The 22,585-nt window shown below is 39.9% G+C and overlaps 1 protein-coding gene across 1 annotated transcript in view; it reads right to left on the reverse strand.

Annotated features, from left to right (window-relative positions):
* LOC128742380 (zinc finger protein rotund) overlaps positions 1 to 22,585 on the reverse strand; it is a 135,502-nt gene that overhangs the window by 103,509 nt on the left and 9,408 nt on the right. The window contains exon 2 of the mRNA XM_053838724.1: positions 16,734 to 17,168. Within this exon, the coding sequence (XP_053694699.1) occupies positions 16,734 to 17,168 (435 nt within the window). The remainder of the gene's footprint in view (positions 1 to 16,733; positions 17,169 to 22,585) is intronic.

Here is a 22,585-nt window from a genome sequence, read left to right on the forward strand (position 1 = left end):
GAAGTTATGGCTTTGAAAGACTCCCCTTTCATATGCAATCAATTTTGTTCAAATCGGTTAAGGGACCTATGAGATAGTGAAGTCCCTTATTTTTCGTATTTTTATACATAACTTTTGAACTAAAAGTCCGATCAGTATGAAATTAAATAGCGAACAATGGGACACCTAGACCTTTCATTTAACACTAAGATCATTAAAATCGGTCCAGTCATCTCCGAGAAATGTTGGCTCAATCAAAAGCGTTCCACACACACACACACACACATACACACACACACACACACACACACACACACACACACACACACACACACACACACACACACACACACACACACACACACACACACACACACACACACACACACACACACACACACACACACACACACACACACACACACACACACACACACACACACACACACACACACACACACACACACACACACACACACACACACACACACACACACACACACACACACACACACACACACACACACACACACACACACACACACACACACACACACACACATACACATACACACACACACACACACACACACACACACACACACACACACACACACATACACATACACACACACACACACACACACACACACACACACACACACACACACACACACACACACACACACACACAGAAAATGCTCAGTTTTCGAAACTGAGTCGAATGGTATATGATACTCGTCCCGCTAGGCTTTCTTTCGATTTTCGGTTTTTCGAGTGATTCCTATACCTTTATACTATATTTTCATATAGTAGAAAGGCAAAACATTGTTAATAATGATGCTGGTCGATTATTTTAAATTTTTCAACCAAATTGTATTTTATCTTGTGCAATTGCGTTAGCACGGAAAGTGAAGTAAAAGCTGCAACTTTACTATTTAAAAATCCCCACATTATTTTAATAAATTGTTAAATATTTTGCATTGTAAGAAACACCAGTACTCTGTTCTGCTAAATGAGTTGTAAACACTTATGTACCTAAATTAGGACATGTCCCTATCCTATTAACAAAATTTAGTTTTCAAAATATGTCATACTTGATGTAAGGAGTTTTACGTAATGATTTAGTTTTTTAAATGAGTTAACTTATTGCTTAGAAATCGATATATCATCATGATTGTCTGATTTTTTCCAAGCCAAAATTGTTTTTGAAACTGCTTCCTAATATAACACTCACAGAATTTAATCGAACACCCGTAACAATAGCAGTGTCCTCGTAAAAATACAGGTGTAAAACAATTCCATTGGTAGTCGAAACTGTAAGTAAAACAAAGCTTGTTCGCCTCTACAGCAACTGCATAGCAAACTTGCACATCGGAAAGTGGACCGGAAAAAGCTTTATTGGTGCAATTTCATTTTGGCTTGAGTGAAGCACTTGGCTGATGGAGTCACATGGTCCTACGTATTGCATGAAAAGCGACGCGTTTCATTCAAGAGCTAAGAGCCTACTTTGTCCTGTCATAGTGCTGTCAGTGCTTTTGTTGGCGGGAACTGCTTGCAGCAAAGGCACACGTTGTTTCCTTTCGCCAGTTGCTGACCAACAGCTTTTATCTCCCGTCCAGCAGGTTTTGGCTTGCGGTGTAAAGTGCGGTTCTAGTCTGCACTGTCCGCAGAATTGTGTTTTGTGCAAAAATAACATCCCAAACGGAAACAGTGGGATGGTAAAGGAAAAAATATTCAAGTTTTGTCAAATTATCCCAGATTTTTTACTAATTTTTGTTATCTTGTTTTAATAGATTGCATCAATAAAAGTCAATCTTGTTTCATTTGCACAGTCACAGAAATGTTCCCACTGTACGCAGAATAAACGCACGAACAAGCTTTTATCCTTCCATTGAGCGGTCTACTAGTACATAATCGGATTGTCTATCTTCGCGAAATGGGTCTCGTGTGCTTTTTTTTCCGTCCGCTTACAACACACTTATTCGCACTACCAAACTCTACTAACTCTTCACTATCACCGGTCGCTCCTTGTTTCTCCCGGAAGGGAACCGCATAAAATCATGCAGCCGAGAGTAGCGTCGCCGCGGGCAAACATGAAGGGAGCGAGCGTACACGGAAGGAAGCAAACGAAGGTTTCATTTCCGGCATGCTTTTGCGGGTGACGCCAAGCTACTCGGTATAACGTGGCACTGTTTGACGTGTTACACTACTGGTAGCTACTAGTTAGAGGTGAGATCTGTTTGAAGCGCCATTTTTTTTCGACGCTATCATTCGGCGGCCACAGCCTGCGTACGGCTTAACGGGGTGTGGTACGATGCCGGGATTAGAGCAATAGGTTTCCAGCATGTGATCAACGAGACGTAACACGCGAACGAACTCGGTTTAACAGAGTTGGCGTCAGCAACGACCCAGCAGCGGCAGAAAATAGATTTAATTTTTCTGGTTGATTGGAGCATGGAAGGCAGTTCGATTGTGGGTTAGGATATTTGATGTTGCCTAATATGGTTTGTTATGTAGCAAAAAATGCAAGAATTATTTATTCACGTGATATTGCAATAATGGCTATAATACACGTGTGTAAAACACACAAAAATACAAAAACCACATGAAATGTTTTTTTGGTTGTTGAACGGCTAGATAATTATTCAGCATTATAGTGCGTACCATCGGTGCCTCTCGTACTGGTAGGTAGGAGCGTTTGTTCTCATATCCCAGGGGTGGTTCTTGACGGCTTGATGTTTTCTCAGTCTAGTGAGCGCCTGCACTCCAAGATAGAAACGGCTCATGATTGCGTCTAATTCGAATCTTGGTTCTAAAACTAAGTTGGCAGCTACATCACGAGACTCGGTAGCGTGGCCCTAGTAAAGCAACCTACCTAAGCACAATTACTACGAATGATTAAAAATTTCGACTGCAGGGTGCTACGATCCATAGCATAAAACGCTTACGCCACTGACGCAAGCGAACGACAAACATCGCAGAGCTTCGTAGAGTCTTTTTACATAACCCGCTCACGAGGCTAATAACAGTACACTGAGATCCAGATTTTGCATTACTTTTTCTTTTCTTCTTTATCCTACGCTCTCGATTACATACGCTACGCGGGCATTTGAAGTATTTTTTACGCGGACAAGTTTTATTTTCAGAACTCAGGATGCAAAGGGTATAAAAATCAAGATAACTCAGGATGGCTTTTTTGACGTAGGACTTCGTTTTTCAGGTAGGTAGCTGGTATAGGGGGTCATTCCAAAAAATCAGAAAATGCGAGCATCACGAATAATGAAAGATTTTGAGCGCTAATAGCCTAGCGGTTTCCCGATCGATTTTAAATATCTTTACTCCAATCGATCGGAAAATCTTCTACGCATCTACACAAATAAATAAGACTATTGATTTTTAAGTACGCACTATTGAAAAATTGGAAATAATGAAGCCTTGGCCATCTAGAAATCCTAGCTTCGTGATTGGTTGTTAAAAACAACGTCATCAAAGTGGTAATGCCTTTTAACGCTTCGGCTTATAATTCAGACAATTCCTAATAGATTTCCAAGCTATTTACATAAATAGATCGGAAAATCGAATTGGAAGATATAGAAAACTATTGATTTCCAATGCGCGCCATTGAAAAATGGCTGGTAAACGGCTGAATAATGCGTACCGTCGGTGTCTTGTGCACGTGTAGGCATAAAATAGACCCTACAGTGGTTCATAGCCTCTTATTCAGCAACTCCTAATCCTACCGCCTCGTGGTACCAGCCGGGATACGAGCAACTTTGGTGGAGATCGGGTAACCAACCCCGGTGGAAGCCAAGGTCGTATGCTGACAGGAAAGGAGGGCTCTTTCGAGCTTCGTTGGCCCTCCGGCGAAACAGGGGGTTGGTGTAGCAGGCTTTGCAAGCCGTCACCACGAAAAATACTAAAGCACGGAACGAAGAACAAATATATTCTTACTGGAACAATCGGAATAGACCCACGCGACGAAAAAGGACTATGGATTGGAAACTCGGGACGTGGAACTGCCGATCTCTCAACTTCCAAGGGAGCAATCGAGTGCTCTCCGACGTATTGAAAAGCCGCAAGTTCGACGTCGTAGCGCTGCAGGAGGTGTGCTGGAAGAGCTCAACGGTACGTACGTTCAGAGATGGACATACCATCTACCAGAGCTGCGGCAACACACACGAGCTGGGTACAGCTTTCATAGTGATGGGCGAGATGCGGAAACGGGTGATTGGGTGGTGGCCAATCAATCCTCGAATGTGCAGGTTGAGAATCAAGGGCCGATTCTTCAACATAAGCATCATCAACGTGCACAGCCCTCACCTCAGAAGTACCGATGACGACAAGGATGAATTCTACGCGCAGTTGGAGAGTGAATACGACCGCTGCCCAAAACATGATATCAAGATCGTCATCGGGGATTTCAATGCTCAGGTCGGCCAGGAGGAGGAATACAAACCGGTGATTGGAAGGTTCAGTGCACACCAGCGAACCAATGAAATGGGCCTAAGACTTATCGACTTTGCCGCCTCCAAGAATATGGCCGTACGTAGTACCTTTTTCCAGCACAGAATCCACCATAACTACACCTGGAGGTCACCAAATCAGACAGAATCACAGATCGACCACGTTTTGATCGACAGTCGGCACTTGTCAGACATTATCGACGTCAGATCCTATTGAAGCGCTAACGTTGACTCAGACCACTACCTAGTGATGGTTAAGATGCGCCCAAGACTCTCCGTTGTGAACAACATTCGGTACCGACGCCAGCCTCGGTTAGATCTCGCGCGGCTGAAGCAGCCAGACGTCGCCGCAAACTACGCGCATTCACTCGAAGCTGCACTGCCGGAAGAGGACGAGCTGGACGAAGCCCCTCTCGAGGACTGTTGGAACACTATCAAAACAGCCATCAGCAGTGTAGCGGAGAGCTCCATCGGGCATGTGGCCCGGAATCAGCGGAACGATTGGTTTGACGATGAATGTAGGAGGGTGATGGATGAGGAGAACGCTGCGCGGGCGGCCAAGATGCGCAGTGCCACACGTCAGAACGTGGAAAGACACAAACAGAAGAAGATGCAGCGAAACCAAATCTTTCGGGAGAAAAAGCGCAACCTGGAAGAGCAGGAATATGCAGAGTTGAAGCGGCTGCATCGTTCTCAGGAAACGCGGAAGTTCTACCAGAAACTGAACGGATCCCGCAAAGGCTTTGTGCCGCGAGCCGAAATGTGTCGGGATAAGACTGGCAGTATTCTGACGGACGATCGTGAGGTGACGGATAGGTGGAAGCAGCACTTCGACGAAAACCTGAATGGCGCCCAGGCGGAAAACCATGGCGGCGGGGAAAGCGATTTCGACGGTGCAACAAACGGGGAAGAGGTGCCAACCCCAACGATAGGCGAAGTTAAGGAGGCCATCATGCAGCTAAGGAACAACAAGTCAGCTGGAAAAGATGGCATCGGAGCGGAGCTTATTAAAATGGGACCAGAAAAGCTGGCCGTTTGTCTGCACCGACTAATTGTTAGAATTTGGGATACGGAACAGCTACCGGAGGAGTGGAAAGATGGGGTTATCTGCCCGATCTACAAAAAGGGCGACAAGTTGGACTGTGAGAACTATCGAGCGATCACCGTTCTCAATGCCGCTTATAAAGTGCTGTCCCAAATCATTTTCCGCCGTCTATTACCAATTGCGAATAGATTTGTGGGAACTCAACTCAACTCAAGCCGGCTTCGTCGAAGGTCGGTCTACAACGGATCAAATATTTACACTGCGGCAAATCCTCCAAAAGGGCCGTGAATACAGAGTTCTCACGCATCATTTATTCGTTGACTTCAAAGCCGCATATGATGCCATCGACCGGAAAGAGCTATGGAAAATCATGGACGAGAACAGCTTCCCCAGGAAGCTCATCAAACTGATTAAATCTACGATGGATGGTACGCAGTGCTGTGTTCGGATTTCGGGTGGATTGTCAAGTTCATTCGAATCACACAGAGCGCTTCTTCAAGGTGATGGTCTTTCATGCCTGCTGTTCAACATAGCGCTACAAGGTGTTATGAACCGAGCGGATATCAACACGCGGGGCACGATATTCAACAAATCTAGTCAATTCGTCTGCTTTGCCGATGACATGGATATTATCGGCAGAACATCTGTGGCGGTGGCTGAAAAGTACACCAGACTAAAGCGCGAAGCAGAAAAAATTGGGTTAAAGGTAAATACGTCTAAAACAAAGTACATGCTGGCCAGCGGAACCGAGGCCGAACGACACCGCTTGGGCAGTAGTATATTGATCGACGGCGATGAGTTTGAGGTAGTCGATGAATTTGTCTACCTTGGCTCACTGGTAACGGCGGACAATGATACCAGCCGTGAGATTCGGAGGCGTATTATCAGCGGAAGTCGTGCTTACTATGGGCTCCACAAGCAATTGCGGTCGAGCAGACTAAGTCCCCGTACAAAGTGCACCATGTACAAGACGCTTATTAGACCGGTTGTTCTCTACGGGCATGAAACATGGACAATGCTCGAGGAGGACCTGCGAGTGCTCGGAGTTTTCGAACGACGAGTGCTAAGAACGATCTTCGGCGGCGTACAGGAGAACGGAGTATGGAGGCGGAGGATGAACCATGAACTCGCACAGCTCTATTGCGAACCCAGTATCCAGAAGGTGGCTAAAGCTGGACGGATGCGATGGGCAGGGCATGTTGCAAGAATGCCGGACAACTACCCTGCAAAGATGGCGTTCGCCTCAAATCCGGTAGGAGCAAGACGACCAGGAGCGCAGCGAGCAAGATGGTTAGACCAGGTGGAGCGAGATCTGGCGGAGAGTACTCGGTGTCCGAGGAATTGGAGAGCGGTAGCCCTCAACCGAGTTACATGGAGAAATTTTGTTCAACAGGCTTTGTCTTAGGACGGCAAGCCACCTAAGTAAGTAAGTAATTTTTCTTTATCAGCAAAAGGTGAACGGCTCACTGGCACTGGTAACTTTGCTCTTTTGTTCAGACTGAAATTGAAATGCTCCATTTTCTTCAACGTAGATGATGGAATGACGGACCACGAAAAATAGGCGGAACCGATTCTTGTCGCTTCAAACGCTAGCTGAGCTACTGCCAACATTTTACTGGCATGTTTGGATGCGACAAAGGCGAAAGCATCAATGGCAAGCGAAAGTCTCGCTCGGGTCGTGCACGTGTGCAGTTCCCGGTCAGTCGTATTCATTGGCTGCTGAGGAAAGGAAACTATTGAAGCTGGAGCTGGCAGCCGTGATGGAATAATTAATTGCGGGAGTACTGCTCACGACAACAAAAAGACCAGAATTATCCCACGTCGCTTGCAGCTGGCCACCTGGACTGGTATTTCATCGTGACTCATGACCATACACGAACGGCTTCGTCAATCGCATAGCCACTGTGGCTTTCCGGTTGGTTCGTTGCAACAAGCCGCGCCTGGCTTGCGGTTATCGGTACTTCAATTTACCGAAAAGAAAATTACGTTAAGTGCGTTAGTGTAAGTTTATAGCAAGTTGGAGTTATGATAATCAAACAATCGGCTCTTTTAAGGACCACGCAACAATTGAAGAGTTTATTATATTTTATTGTCCAGTTAATACGATAATAACACAGGCAACGAGGGAAAAGTTGAATTTTTCGCCATTGCGGACGACCCACGCTATGTCTGAAGAGTGCGATTATGCAACTTTGATGTACATACAATTTTCTTTCACAACGTGTTAGTACAGGTTTCCACGATTCAGAATATGCTAATTTTAAAAAAATCCATCGGGAAAAAATTGAAAAAAGTCAATTTGAATATTTTAGCTGTAATCAACCGGGTAAAGGTGTACGCACTAGTAATTCCATAATAAAAGGTGCTCCGATTTTGCTCAAACTTTGTGGATTTGTTCTTTTTATGAAAATTTTAGACCACTTAGGGTGGTGCTAAAATCATCATCTGTGTCTCTTCTCTTAAATACTTAACTCTCGGATACTTTTTCATTTCAACGAATCTGACAATGAGAGATTTTCTTCGTGTCCCCTCTCTTCCGCTTTTTACGGCGATACTAATGCATTTTAGCACATCAGCTTTGCACGAATCGGTTGCCGGAATCACTGGCTAACTAAATGTTTTGAACATTTTCTTTTGAATGCTTTAATTTCGCCGTATAAAACGGAAGAGAGGAGACACGAAGAGAATCTCTCATTGTCAGATACGTCGAAATGAAAAACCACCCAAAAACTTTTGAATCGCTCAGCTGAATACATTACATTACGTATATCGCCTCCAAAATAGTACGGATATGCCAATTTTGCGCATGAAATACGATTTATTTAGCATGTATATCTGCAGGTAATGCTGATTTTTACCTTTTTTATACATATGAAAATGCTAGCTGGGCCATTCACCTTCCAGCTTTGGACAAAAGGTAGGAGTCACAACGACAACTTGTTATACGTAGCTACCAATTACCCCCTCCCCCTTACCTTTCCACTCTTTCCTAACCATTCCCAAAAAATAGTTTTGTAAAAAAAAAGATAGTGCTTACAAATTATGTTGCGGCCATCTTAGATCTTAAACAAAACCGAGTAATGTGGCAAAAAGTAGATTTCTTGTCATAATCTAATATGGGGACACTTGGAATTGTCGCTACAAAAATTTTTCCACCTAATTTGATAGCCTCATCCTTTCTTTTTACAAAACCATGTCATTTGTTATTTGTTTATATAGCAAATTTAGGGAATATCACACGATAAAAATGTTGAAGTTAGCCAAAAATCAACTCTTTTTAATACTGTTCTGGTCACTTGGCGAACGAGGGGTCCACTGTTTCGAGTTATTTCAAGTGAAATTCTCCATATTTAACAATTTTCATTCATCAAGCACAAAAATTTAGATATTTAAAGATTTCGTGGCAGTAGTGGCATTCAAAAGTTAAGTATTCAAAAGAAGGTGTCAAGACTATGGTGCTGATTTTTTGGACCAACCCAATTCAAGAGGGGGCACCCTAAGCGCCAAATTAAAAATACGGGTCTAAAATTTTCATAAAAAGAACAAATCCACAAAGTTTGAGCAAAATCGGAGCACCTTTTATTATGGAATTACTAAGTCCGTACACCTGTACCCGGTTGATCACTGCTAAAATATTCAAATTGACTTTTTTCAATTTTTTCCCGATGGATTTTTTTAAAATTAGCATATTCTGAATCGTGAAGACGTGTACTAACACATTGTGAAAGAAAATTTTATGTACATTAAAGTTGCATAATCGCACCCTTCAGACATAGCGTGCGACCCACAAATGGCGGGAATAAGTTTTCTGGTCACGGACGACATTTTTTTACCACTTCCAAAACCTCTGCAGCTTGTAAATCAGTATTCTTCTTTTGTAAGCCGCAGAAAAGTTTTGCGTAAAATTTTCAGCTTTTTAAAAACTAGCGCGTACCGTGTACCGATTATCAGAGGAAAGCACTATTCAACGTAGAAACAGATCATGAAAATTGACTTACTGTTTGGTTTAGTATGACTGATTCGTTTTAACCCTCTCTGTCCCATGGTAGCACAGGTGATCCATGACTTGCGACACCAAAATCAGCCGATAAAATTTTACAGGTTTTTAAATATGGTTGTTTCTATCTTAGAACGTAGTAGAAACATTGTGGTATAAGCTGCATAGTTTCGCTTTACGAATTGCTTATTAGTAACTGTTTTAGTTGACGAAAAGTTGTAAACCACACAAATACCCCACACAACTTCGAAATCTGTTAAGGATTGAACGTATACAATGTTCCTACTTTGATAAACGTTACGTACAACGCATGTAGCATTTATGCACGAAGAATCGTATTATTACTTATATGGATACATCCTACTATCGCTAGAAAGAGACTTACGGAGTCACTGGCCTTAACTGGACAGGCAACTTAAGACTCTTCTATTCATTTATTGCTACCTAACGTTGAAGGCCCTACTTATATCGCGCTTGGTGGCTTGCTATTCTGAAGCAAAACAATTAACAGCTACGTTGGAGTTGTCAACGAAAGTAAACGTAAAACAACCGTAAGAATTGCTTTTGCTGACTCGTAACTGACGAAACTGTGTCAGGGGTATTATGTGAAAAAACTATTTTATATTTTAAGTGCGGGACTAAAAACTAAAAATGCTACCGCTGCCGGTCGATGTCGTTCGGGATCAAAAACCCGTGCCCAGTTTGTGTTATTTAAGATACGCTGGGTAGGAGCGCTACATCTCCCCCCTCTCCCTTACAGAACTGCGAGTCATCTCAGAAGGAGATTGCAAGCAATTGCAGGCGGTAGGCAAAAAGGCTTGAATTTTGTTACTTTCTTCTAGATGCACTTCATTATGAAGGCTAGGAGGACAGGGCTAATAATCAATGCGTCAAGAACCAAACATATGGTGGCAAGATGCTCCAGAGAAAACAACGTTCACCTTCCACGGACAGTGACTATTGACAGCAATGAACTTGAAGTGCTTGACGAATTCATTTGTTTGGGGTCTTTGGTCACAATTCTTTTTTGTCAATCAATGCCCTTCAACATGTCGACTGCAACCGAAAAATAAATATTGCCCGTGACCAAAAGCCAACCCTAATTTGAAATTTATAGGGATATCCATCGTACACCTCGCGAAAGTCTGGAGGTTGCGGGCCGGCCACATCTCAATGAAGTCGGACATCTTTGTAGCGAAATCTATTGTTTTCAGGAACCATCGGCACAAGGAATAGAGGAACCAGGGTGCAGCTGACTGGCGCGTGTTGAGACGCTCTATGAGCTGGTGACGAAAAGCTTTTATTACAGCACGAGCCACACCCAGCTCCCATAGCATTTTTATTTTTGTCTTTTTTTTAAAGATTTTTTTTTTGGAACTGAGAAACACCGACATACAGCTGGAAAAATCTAATCAATCAATATGAAAAACATAGAATATAATCGGTAGTATCTATAGCAAATATTAAAACAAAATTTGGTTTTGATAATATTCGGAAAATAAGGCCTAATTATTTTTAAAGTTTTTGTCACACGCAAAATTAGCTATATAATTATACTTGTGCTCTTTTGCGCATGGTGAATAGTTGTAAGAATGAAACAGTATTTGACATCATTCGGGAGCAGAGCAAACGTTTGCAAGCGATTGCACTTGGTCGCTGTGAGCGTTTTTCTCTGTCTCTTTATGATTAAGATGTGCAAAAATAAGCTTGTTAATATCTTAATAACTCTCTTTTCGCAATGTATGTGCCTTTCTTATCGATTTCTTTTCTGGTTTTTACGTGACAGGTTTACGCCATTCGATGTCATTTGTGCTTATATCGTATAAACACTGACGAACTGACATCCCAAGTAACAATCCAATAGCAAATTGGTCTTATGCATTTCTTATAGTAGTTTTATCAGAGCATTGCAAAATCTATCAGGTTTCATAATGTTTTTCCTCAAGTGATTGTTATCTTATTTGATTAACATTTTTGAAGTATGATTGAAGGAGACTTGAAGAAATACGTATAAAACTGAAATATCAATAAGTGTAATTCACCTTATAAGTGGTTTTAAAGGATACTTGATTTCTGCTCAAAAACGGCGCTCCTTAAAACCTAGCAATAGTTTTGACAAAAATTTATGACATTCTTCTGCAAGATTGGTTTGTCTTAACAATGCTACCATAAAACCGTCTTAAAACCGTATATTCTTGTAAGAGAAATCATACTCTGACGAAAGAACATTCGAGCGTAAACAACTGATCTGTCAAAATGGGCATCTGAACCAGGAGAAAATTGAACAAATACTTTAGCGCGAAACTTTAGCAAGATTTCATATGAAAAATCAGCGAAATCAAAAAACAATGAAGATTTCCAAATGAGCTGAGGAAGGACTATGCCGGTGATGATGCATCAATGGTAGATTTGTATGTTATTAGAAAATTTGGTTCGATTGTATTTTGGCGGAGGCGGTGCCGGTGCCGGTTTGTAGAGTAGTTTGTATTTTTTAAATTGAATATAGAGGTCATAGAGAGTGTCATGAATATAGAGTCATAGAGGTGTTGGGAAAATGTTCGAAGGGGTTGAAGCAGTTGAAGCATATTTTTTTTAAAGACGGTTGTAACGACAAAGTATATAAAAAATTTTGCAGATTAACTTTACGCATGGAACTGCCGTGCAGCCCATTTTTAATTTTTAAAATCAATTTATATGGGTAAGCATAATGACTGCTGTACTTAAAAAATAATAAACTCAATATAAGTAGGTGAACCTCCAGCACAAAAAACAACTTACATTGACACTTTGTTGACGTTTTCTTTGTTTATACTAGAATGATTATCTTGCAAAAAACTTGGTCCCCTTAAGTAATTCAAACAATTCTTGTTCAAGCACAAATTGTCTTCTTCAAGAATACAATAAGTATAGATGAACTTATCGACCTCTTGGAAAATTTTTCTTTGTCTTGTGCAAGACATGTTAGTCTAATAAGCGCTTTCAGGTTGATTTAGATAAAACCATTGAAAAAATGGCGAACAGAACTGTTTGGATTACTTTTGAAATTCTAGCCAATTGCATATGGGCGTTTATAAATGTGTTGTTATGCAATACCATAAGTGATCTTATATTTTCAAATAAATGTTCGGACACTTAAAAGACTTTTTGCCGCAATTTGTTAAAAATTTGGTAGCTATCAACTTCTTCATGAAATTATTGAATTTTTTTTATTAATTAAATTTTTTAATAATCTAACGAAAATAACCGGCGCGTTAAAATTTTCTAACTTTCATGTCACAAAACATCGACAAACTGAGCGTGACATGAAAAATTTCTCATTGATTGACAACAAAGCAGGTGCTTTTATTTTCATTTATATCCATTTTGGAAAAGCAATATCTGTGAATGCTTTTTCTCTTATAGCTTTCAGTCAATTTAAAAAAATAAAGACTGTGAAAAGTGTATGATGTCTTGCAAGTGTTCTTTGAGACGACAGCCATAAAATCATCAACACTTGTGATGGTTTTCTTTTAGTTTCAACCGACTCTTGGAAGTCACTATGAATACATATCGATAAGAATTACAAGTTTTAAAAGGACCTTTAGAAATATTCTTGAGAACCTTCTTTAGTGTGGGCCTCCCCAGATTTATAAGGGTTTTATGGCTGTTTTATCGAAGATTTGTAGAATAGCAAGTTTTATATTCGGTTTTAAGGAGCAAATGCTGGAAACCTCTTCAAGCATCTTAAAATTAAATTTGTTACTTGGGATGACACATCGAAAAAAAATCTTTTAAAAACCATCGTCCTACACATTTTTCTTGCACACTAGCACTCTCTGTAATACAGTCGATATTTGTATAACGCGAGTAATTAGGACCGCGTTATATGAAGCGCGTTATACAAGTACACGTAGCATATGGAAATTGAGTTAATTGGGGTTATACCCGAATTTTACGAAATTTTGAATCAACACGATCATGGTTCCTTTGGGAAAGATGTCAAGTATATACTTTTCCATCTTACATGTCCTTGGTGAGACAGAAAAAATCCCCTCTTGGTCTTCCAGAGCTTCCGGAACATCCGCTAAATTTTCATTTCTGTGAAGTCTTCTCATAGCTTCAAAAATTTTTTAAAGTCCCTATGGCTTATTATTTGGCCTAATATAAGTAAAGTAAACAATCCGTGCTATTGAGAAGCCATCCGGATCCGGACCAAATCCGGAACATCCGTAAAAGTGGTCAACGAGCGAAAATTGTTCTTTGAGTTCGGAATTATGTTCATTCAACCTCGAATTGAACAATGTGAAATAGGAATATAAATTCAGCAGTTTGTGAGTTGTGACTCAACATGGTCACTATGAAATGCATCGAAAGATCCGACATTAAATGATTAAAATTGATGATCAAGGGCATCGAACTACTTATCGCATTGAGGAAAGCAACAGAGTTTTCGTAGCCTGTTCGCTCTTACAAGAAGCTCCATTCTGAATTGTCCAGGAAAAGGTGAAAACAAAAGCAATAATACTTTTCTCTTACTTTTTCTCAGGCAAAGCCCATAAAAATATTAGATTCCGTCCACGCGGATTACGGAATGGCCATGGCTAACTACGATGGTTAGATTTCTGTTAAAATTTTCCCAAAAGAGCACAATACCTGGTGAAGAGCTTATACAAAAATGGTATATTTGCTTTTAGATTTGTAAGTATAATAAATGTTACCGGTAGTTCAGTTTACTATACACATCTATCAATGGTGAATGACCAATTGGTTAAAACCACATTAAATAGCAATAAAGCAACATCTATCAAATTACACTAGCGAAATTGGTAATTTCAACAAACTTGCGAAATAACCTCGTTTATTTGTCAGCGAACATTTGCAGTATTTGCATCGTTTCAGTTTCTGACTCCGAAATGTTTTATTTCAAAGCTTTTTCAAATTGTAGCGCGGACTTCCATATGAATTTTCAGTTATTGTACACTTTGACGGCAAATCCTAATTTTACAGTGCACGTTTTGGCGGCCATGACGAGTCGTGAGCGGCCATTTAGTTGAGGATTGCTGATATTCCATTTCATTTTGAACTGTTACAAATTAAAAATATTTGCATGTCCAGTGACCAATTTCAGGTAAGCTTTGAATTTTCTCCCGGTGAACCATCCAATGGCCAAATTGAGTTACAAATAGTCGAAATATACTTCTAGTAGATTAGTAGACTAGACTATAGTCAAATTACACTCAAAATATTCACGATATATTCTGAATTTTCCGGAGGACCACCTTACGGTTTCCTAAGGTCACTTATTTATTACTTTTTTTACCAATTACCCGACCTTAGTTACTTCAAAAATATTTTACCAATTTTAACCAACTTTACCAATACGAAAATTTCAACGGATATTCCGGAACCTCCAGCAGGCCAACCCGTAACTTTGTGGTTTCCGTATATCACTTAGAGAGTCAACTGTTATATGCTCTACAACTTCTTAAAAGACACCACGGTCGTATCTGTTCAAAATCGCTTAAAATTCGAGTTTAGCCCCAATTAACTCAATATACATATGCTACGTGTATTTGTTATACGCGGAAAACCGCGTAATAGAAATATCTTGGTACCCGCGCTATAGAAATCCGCTTTCTACAAATCCGCGTTATACAAATCTCTACTGTACATGTTGCGGAGAAGTTTGCATTTGCAGGGTTTTAAGCTGAAGGGTTTATACATCTGTATGGTTTTATACTGAAAACACGTGCGGCGGTGTGGTCATGTTGCGAACATGCTTTTTCTAAAAATGAGTGGTTTTTTATTGGACGATGAAATTATTGCGAGTGTCTCGTTTGTTTGTCTGTGGTATAAAGTTCTAGCTTATTGAATGCGTTATTTTGCTTTAAAAATTTTCAGCTTTTAAGCATGTTATGGGAGTTAGTATAGATATTTCAATGATTTTCGACATTTGTATTGTTTATTTTAGTCTTTTACAAGGATTAAACATTTGGCGTTATTCGTCGGTAATCTTCAATATTAAGAATGGAATTGTCTTATATGTTTTACTCTGCATAATTGACTTCTTTTGAAAATCTTCGGAATAGCAGATAAATTATGAAGCTATATAAGAAAGACATGCAGTTACTTTTAGATGGATTAGAAAAGTTTTTTTCTCTTATTTTCCTACGAGCCGTTTGTCTACCGAACGAGTTTTCTCCAATTTAATGTCCATCAATGAACCCAGACGATTCGTCGTCGTCGTCCTCGTCCCCGTCGACGTCGTCATCATCACCGCTGCTGCTACTCTGTTAAAGCGGCGTGGGGGTGCTTCCCAGTCGGAGGCAAGGCAAAGGAAACGCGGATCAAACAGGATCCTGTGTGTCTGTGCCGTGGCGGAGGGCCGTGGTGCCTTGCCTTGGGTAAGGGCATGGGGAGAATATGTATGACGAGAGTGGCGAACCTGACCCGACTCACTCGCCGGCCCGTTGAGACTTTTTCCACACTCGACGGGCGCGAGATTTCGCTTCCTTATTTTTATATTTCTGTTTTGTTTTCCATTGCCAAGGATTACGAACGATGTAGGGGACCGACGGGTGGCATCGGCGCTAGTGGTTCATTCTCGTTCATATGTAAGGATGGGTGGTTGGGTGTGTGTTATAGGAAAATAGGGGATAAGAAATATATTTTTCGACGCCGAACTCGCTTCTTCCTTTATTATTATATTTTTTCATAGCCAAGAAATAACTTCTTTCCTATGTGAAATCTTTGTTCGCTGCTCACTCTCACTCTCTTTCTCTGCTTGGTAAACCGTTTTAGTGGCGCTCATGTGATGTGGCAAAAGAAACGTTTCCTCGGCGAAGGATGTTTTTGCAATGCAATCAGCCAGTTTGGCGTTTATGTATTGCTGGTTTTTATGTTCTGCGCTTTATGTGAGTGCAATATTCGAAAGCAGAAGGGTAAGCTTTGTTGCTTTTGCTTTAAGAAAACGTGTACTATCGCTGGTGAAGATGAAACCGTGATGGATAGTGACCAATCACCCCGTTACTCCCAGTTTTTATCGCTGCAAATAAATTTTATTTTTGTCACAGCTAGCACATTCTCGTTCAACGAATGTTTCAACATCCAGTCAGAGATGACAAATTATATCGGATGGTACAATTACTTCGTGCGAAGAGTGGATTCGCCGTAAACGTTGAGAACGTTGCGTATACAATTTTTTTTTTCGGAAAAAACCATCATTGAAAGCTATTTAGCGATAGATAATTATAGGTTTTTTTCTCACCTCCATCGGTCCATTCCACATATAATGCATCCCGACACCGGCCGGATCGTGGTGCGAGTTTGACGTCATGTGTTCTGCCATTACCGCGCTCATCCAGTGCACCAGTCCCTGGGTGGGATTCTGGCCCTGGACCGAACCCGGTACGGGCATCTGGTTGAAGTTGGGTATCGCGGCCGTCGCCGTCGTGCTGCCGGAGTCGGGAGTTGCTCCCTCCGAGGCTGATGGATGGTGAGTGCCGGCGGCTCCTGGACCGGCTCGTGGGGAACTGTTGCAGTTCAGGGACACTTTCGAGTCCTCCGGATGGCGGCAGGTGCTCGGATGGTGATGATGGTGGTGGTGGTGATGGTGCGGGTGGTGGTGGTTATTGTTGTTGGCCTTTGAGTAGTCGTTATTGTTGGTCGTATCCGTCAGCCAGGGGAAGGAGGATGGTGCTTTCTGGAAGTGTAAGACAGTGAGAGAAAAAAAATGATAAAGTATTAATGGGCTACTGCACACACATGCAATGAGAGGCAACATACTCAAATGAATTTATTGCGATTTCGTACTTTTCTATTCTTATTTTTATTTGCTGAGCTAAAAGACGTAGCGGCTTTCGTACATTTGAAATAGGAAAAAAATAAAAATCTGTCATTTTAATCTAAGTACGGGAAATGGAAGAAAATTGTGTTTTCCTTAATCTTTATTTCGCAATCACATAATTCAAATTTATGCATTATTACTCGTTTTACTATATAAATAATTACGGTCGAAAAACACAAAATAATTTCACTGCGTCATAGGAGTACGCAGAATTGGAGCAGCAGCATTGTTTTCGGGAAACGCGAAATTTCTATCAGAAACTCAACGCATTCCACAAAGGCTTTGTGCCGCGAGCCGAAATAAATCAGTATTAGAATGGTATTATCTTGACTAACGATCGTCAGGGGACCGAAAGATGGAGGCAGCACTTCGACAAATGGACCCAAATGGACCATGGCCGCGGAGAAGGCAGCTTCATCGTTGCGACAAACGTGAAAGTGTTGCCAGTCTCAATCAGAAGCGAAGTTAAGGACGCCACCCAAGTAACAATATTAGTTTTTTGATAATCTTTATACTATTGTTACGACCATATTCTTAAATCTTCTTTTAAGTCTCGTAATCATGAAAGGCTATAACAAATCAATGAAAAGCCTTACTTAAAACCAAAGAGGACCATGCTACAGAATAGAGTTAGAACCAAACTTTAAAATCATCTACATACTTCTAAGTTTTACAGCACAATATCCTATCGTAGTTTTAAGGCGGTCATTGCGATTTTAATGAGAGCCGTATTCAAAAGCAAGAATTTGAGTTTTACTGTGTTCTTTTAGCGGTTTTAATGACCAAATTTATAAAATTGATGAAAACTTCTTCATGATAACTGCTATAAAACCATGTTAATGCCTAGTGCCCTCTCTTCAGATGGTTTTTAAAGCAATTTTTGGAATAACAATAATGCTTCTGTAGACCAAGTTATATGTAGCCTCTGTATTTTACAGGAGGTTTTTACAAACTTTTTAAGAGTAGTATTAAGCGTGAGTAGTTTTATTACGCTCCGCTGGAAGCAGTTATAATGTGAATTGGATTTGTTGTTGCTTAACAGCAGCTGCCAGAAACTGATGCAGCTCTTCGATTTATTTAACAAAGCTATGAAACATAAAGTACCAACCAGCCTGCTTTGTTAACTTGAAAGTATGTGGCCGTACAAAGGAAAGTTCTAGACTTGCTGTCAAATAAAAAAGATCTGTTTGAGTAAACTGAAAATTTTCAACATCTTCCGTAATTACACATCATAAACGCATTAAATTTTATCGTAAATATTGGGATGATAGGATGATAAAATGAACGCGCCTTCAAAATAGTACACTTTAAGGAAGCCAGTTTTTAAAAACAAAATAGATGAATCCGATTAGTCTTTTCCAATTACTAGCAAAACCATTCCAGTTCCATTGTGTAACATAGAAACGCATTGCTAATGTTTTTATCTCGGCAATTTTTGCTTTATCCTCATGAAATAGCTTGAATTGTTGTTTTAGAGTCAAGAAAAATTCCAAAATGTCAACATGGCCCAGCAAAAATACAGGGTTTCCTTGATAAACTCTATTTACTCTTCATAACAGCAGGAAAAAATCTATTTGGTCAGAGAATTACCACTTCAAAAACATTACAAAACTAACAGATTTGTTGCGGTTTGACAGCAATCACAATAAGATTAGAGCGGTTTAATGAAAGATGTTGTATATAACCAGCAGCTTTTATAGTGGTTGTAGAAACAACCGCAATAAAACTTTTGTTCTTTTTTCTGAATCTTCCAGACTGCAGTTGGTTCACACGATTCAAAATAGCTTTATGCAATCCCTCAAAGCAATTTTTCGCTTTATAAAAGTATTTGCATAGTTCGGTTTTATAAACAGTTTTATAATAAATATAAGATGGATTTTCGGCAAAAATGGTTTGACGAAGCCAAATAAAACATTTATTGCTGTTGCTTAAAAAATACTGTTAAACCAGTTAACTATGCAACGTCTCTCGTCAAACTTCCCTTAGTACTCCCATGAGAAGGCATAGCAATAAACGTCTCAATACAAGCTTAATCTCATTGTGGTTGCTTGTCAAGCCGCAACAAATCTATCAGTTTTAAAGTGCTCTTGAAAAGGTAATACCCTTACCAAGCATATTTTTTGCAGTTGTTAAGAAGAGTGTATAGAGATTATCACCGAAAACCTATTTTTTAGGCTAGGCTATATTGACATTCTGTCATTTTTGTTAGATTTGAAACAAAAATGCTAGCTATTGCATCAATGCAGAGAGAGAGCAACAAAAATGAAGTTGATATCGATGTGTTTTCATGTTGCAGAATGCAGCCGATGCAGTTTGGTTACAGGATATTACGATTACCTAATCGAATTTATTTGCGTTGTTTAAACAACAACAGGCTAGTTAAACATATTTAGCATAGTTTCATGCCTTATAGTTTTGGAGAGCGGAACGAAAAGCTATATCAGTTTATGGTGGCTGCTGTCAAGTATCGAAAAATCCAGTTGACTTTATTGCTGCTTTCAGTCAGTGTAATAAAGCTACTTGCACTTAACATTACTCTTATAGAGTTCGAAAAAAATCCTGTAGAATATAGAGGCTACATCCAAATCGGTTTAAAGCAGCATTATAGTTTGCCTGAAAATTGTTTTAAAATTTTTCTGGAGAGCACTAGTCATTAAAATGGTTTTACAGATGTTATTAGGCAGATGCTTTTTATTTGGCCATAAAAACCGTTCAAAGAATACAATAAAAATCAAATTGCTGCTTTGAAATATATAGTTCTCATTCAAGTCGAAACAACCGCTATAAAACTACGATAGGATGTTGTGCAGTAAAACTTAGATATCTGTAGATGATTTTAAAGCTTGGTTCCAACTCTCTCCTCTATCGTTGCCCTCTCTGGTTCTAAGTAAGGCTATTCATTGATTTGTTATTACTTTTCATGTTTACGAGCTTTAAAAGAAGATTTAAGAGTATGGTCGTAAAAACAGCATTAAGATTATCAAAAAGCTAATATTGCTGCTTGGGATAAACCAATAATTGCTTTAACATTGACTCAAACTGATAACCAAAAGGCTAAGAGTCTTTTAATACGTATTTAGGACATAGTTAAATCCTTTGTTGGGGGGCTTCATTTGGTTTTAATGAATGAGTTTTATTTGACACTCATATATCCCTATCAAACTTAATTGTACTTTATTCGCCATTATAGCCTATTGAAAGAGTTTTAAAAGGTCGTCCCAAACCATTTCAGGATATCTTGAAGATAAATTTATTTAATGCAGTATGTTGCTTTATAAAAACAAATTAGCTTCAGTACTACCACTATAAAACTCTTATAAAATATGCCTACGGCTTTATAGCACAGAAATTGTTACTTGGGCATCAATCAGCTGAACGATAAATCGACTGTGAAGAAAGGCGAAAACGTTCTCAATGACACCTAAGTGTACTTTCCTAAATCAACTTTTGTTGAATCTCGGCAATTGTGGACAGATTTGTGAGCGTTTATAGGCTTCATTGAAAGTCGGTCAACGATGGGCGAAATTTTCACGCGGCGACAGATCCTCTAAAAAGGTTTTGAATAAAGCGCGCACATGCACCATCTGTTAATCGATTTTCAAGCTGCACTTGACACCATCGACTGCAAAGAGCTATGGAAAATTGTGGATCAGAACGGCTTTCCCTATAAGCTGAACGCACTGATTAAGGTTAAGGCATCGATGGATGGTACACTGCGCTGTATACGGAGATCATTCGAGTCAGATAGAGGGTATTGCTATTTGCCATAGTGCTACAGCGTTTTATGTACCAAGTGGATATCAACACATCGTTACAACACCGTTAGTTTTGTACCGCAGCGTATGCTTCTTGATCGAATTGTCTTGCGAAGGTCAAAGTAGATTTGACTTCCAGCTTGAAATTCGTTACTCGTATTATTGTAAGCGGTGACAAGAGATCTCAAATATATGAACACGCTGAAGATCGTTTTGGTACCCACGCATGCCTCTAATGGCTGTAATAAATAACATAGTGGACAGTCCATCCCTTTGTCGCAATCCTCTGTACGATTCGAAGTGCCTCCACACACGTAGCTTGCACGTCACTTGCTTCAGGATAGCTTTGATTAACCGCGCTAGTTTATCCATAAAATTATTTTCGTGCATTATCTGCTATAGATTGTCACGCTCGACTGTATCATATGCTGCACTGAAATCCACGAAAAAATTATACTAGGGCACGTTGTACCCCCCGATATTTCTGAAGCACTTTCCGGATTGTGAAGCTTTGATCCCACTTTGATCGGTGTGTATACTGAAATTCAACGAAATTGTACGGAATTTATCTAATATTTAATGGTAGGTTTCGCCTGGTTTTCTTACATTTCAGTAAAGCCAAGTTTTCTCGACATCTTGAACAGCTTTCGTAGGATCACGGGTCCCCAGAGCGTTTACCTGGTATTATCCTGCTAAATCTATCGCTACTGGCGATAGATGACGTAACAAGGTCTGGAATGGTATCTTATAGGTGACGTTCATCAGTGTATTGCCGCGATAATTGCACCAATTTTGCTCTACATTCGCTCTTTTTGTTGATGGAACAAAGCTTCCACTCTTCTGGCAGCTTCTACTCCCCCCAAACCCAGCAAATTATCTAAGATGTCATCGTTGATGATTCAGAAAAATCCGGATGAAGTGCTTGCTGATCGAGATGCTTTTTAGGTGCTTCGCCCTATTTCTATATTAAGGGTATAAAATCCTTGTCTAGAAGTTTGTTTAAAAATTATTTATTTATTTATTTGCTTTTTAATGGGGCTTTCAACCAGTGGTATGTTCGCCTCAAAGTTTAAAAATGTGTTTAAAAATGGTAGGTTTCATCATCCACCACGATCCAATCGTATTTCATCAAATATTTTTAGGGCATTCTTCACACTCTGCTACGTTCTACTGTTCAGTACTATTTGTGAAACTTCTTAAATGAGTCGAATTATTTACTGGATGGACATCCATTATGTGCAATAGTTTCCTGGTACATATTCAGCGTATCTGCAAATAAGCAAAAACGTCAATTATTGCAGATACGCAAATTAGAGAGAATGTCCGACAACTATGACGGAACCAATTGATTTCATTATTTCTACTGATATTTTTTTGTGAAGATTGAAATGCTAACATAATTCACGGGTAATTTTTCAAAAAGACTTATGTGACAATTAGAGATTCTCTTGACGTCTTCTGCTTTTTACGGCGATACTAATGCACTTTAACACATCAATTTTGCAAAAAACTGATTTT

This window comes from Sabethes cyaneus, chromosome 3 (assembly GCF_943734655.1).
Source record: "Sabethes cyaneus chromosome 3, idSabCyanKW18_F2, whole genome shotgun sequence".
Lineage (NCBI taxonomy): Eukaryota > Metazoa > Arthropoda > Insecta > Diptera > Culicidae > Sabethes > Sabethes cyaneus.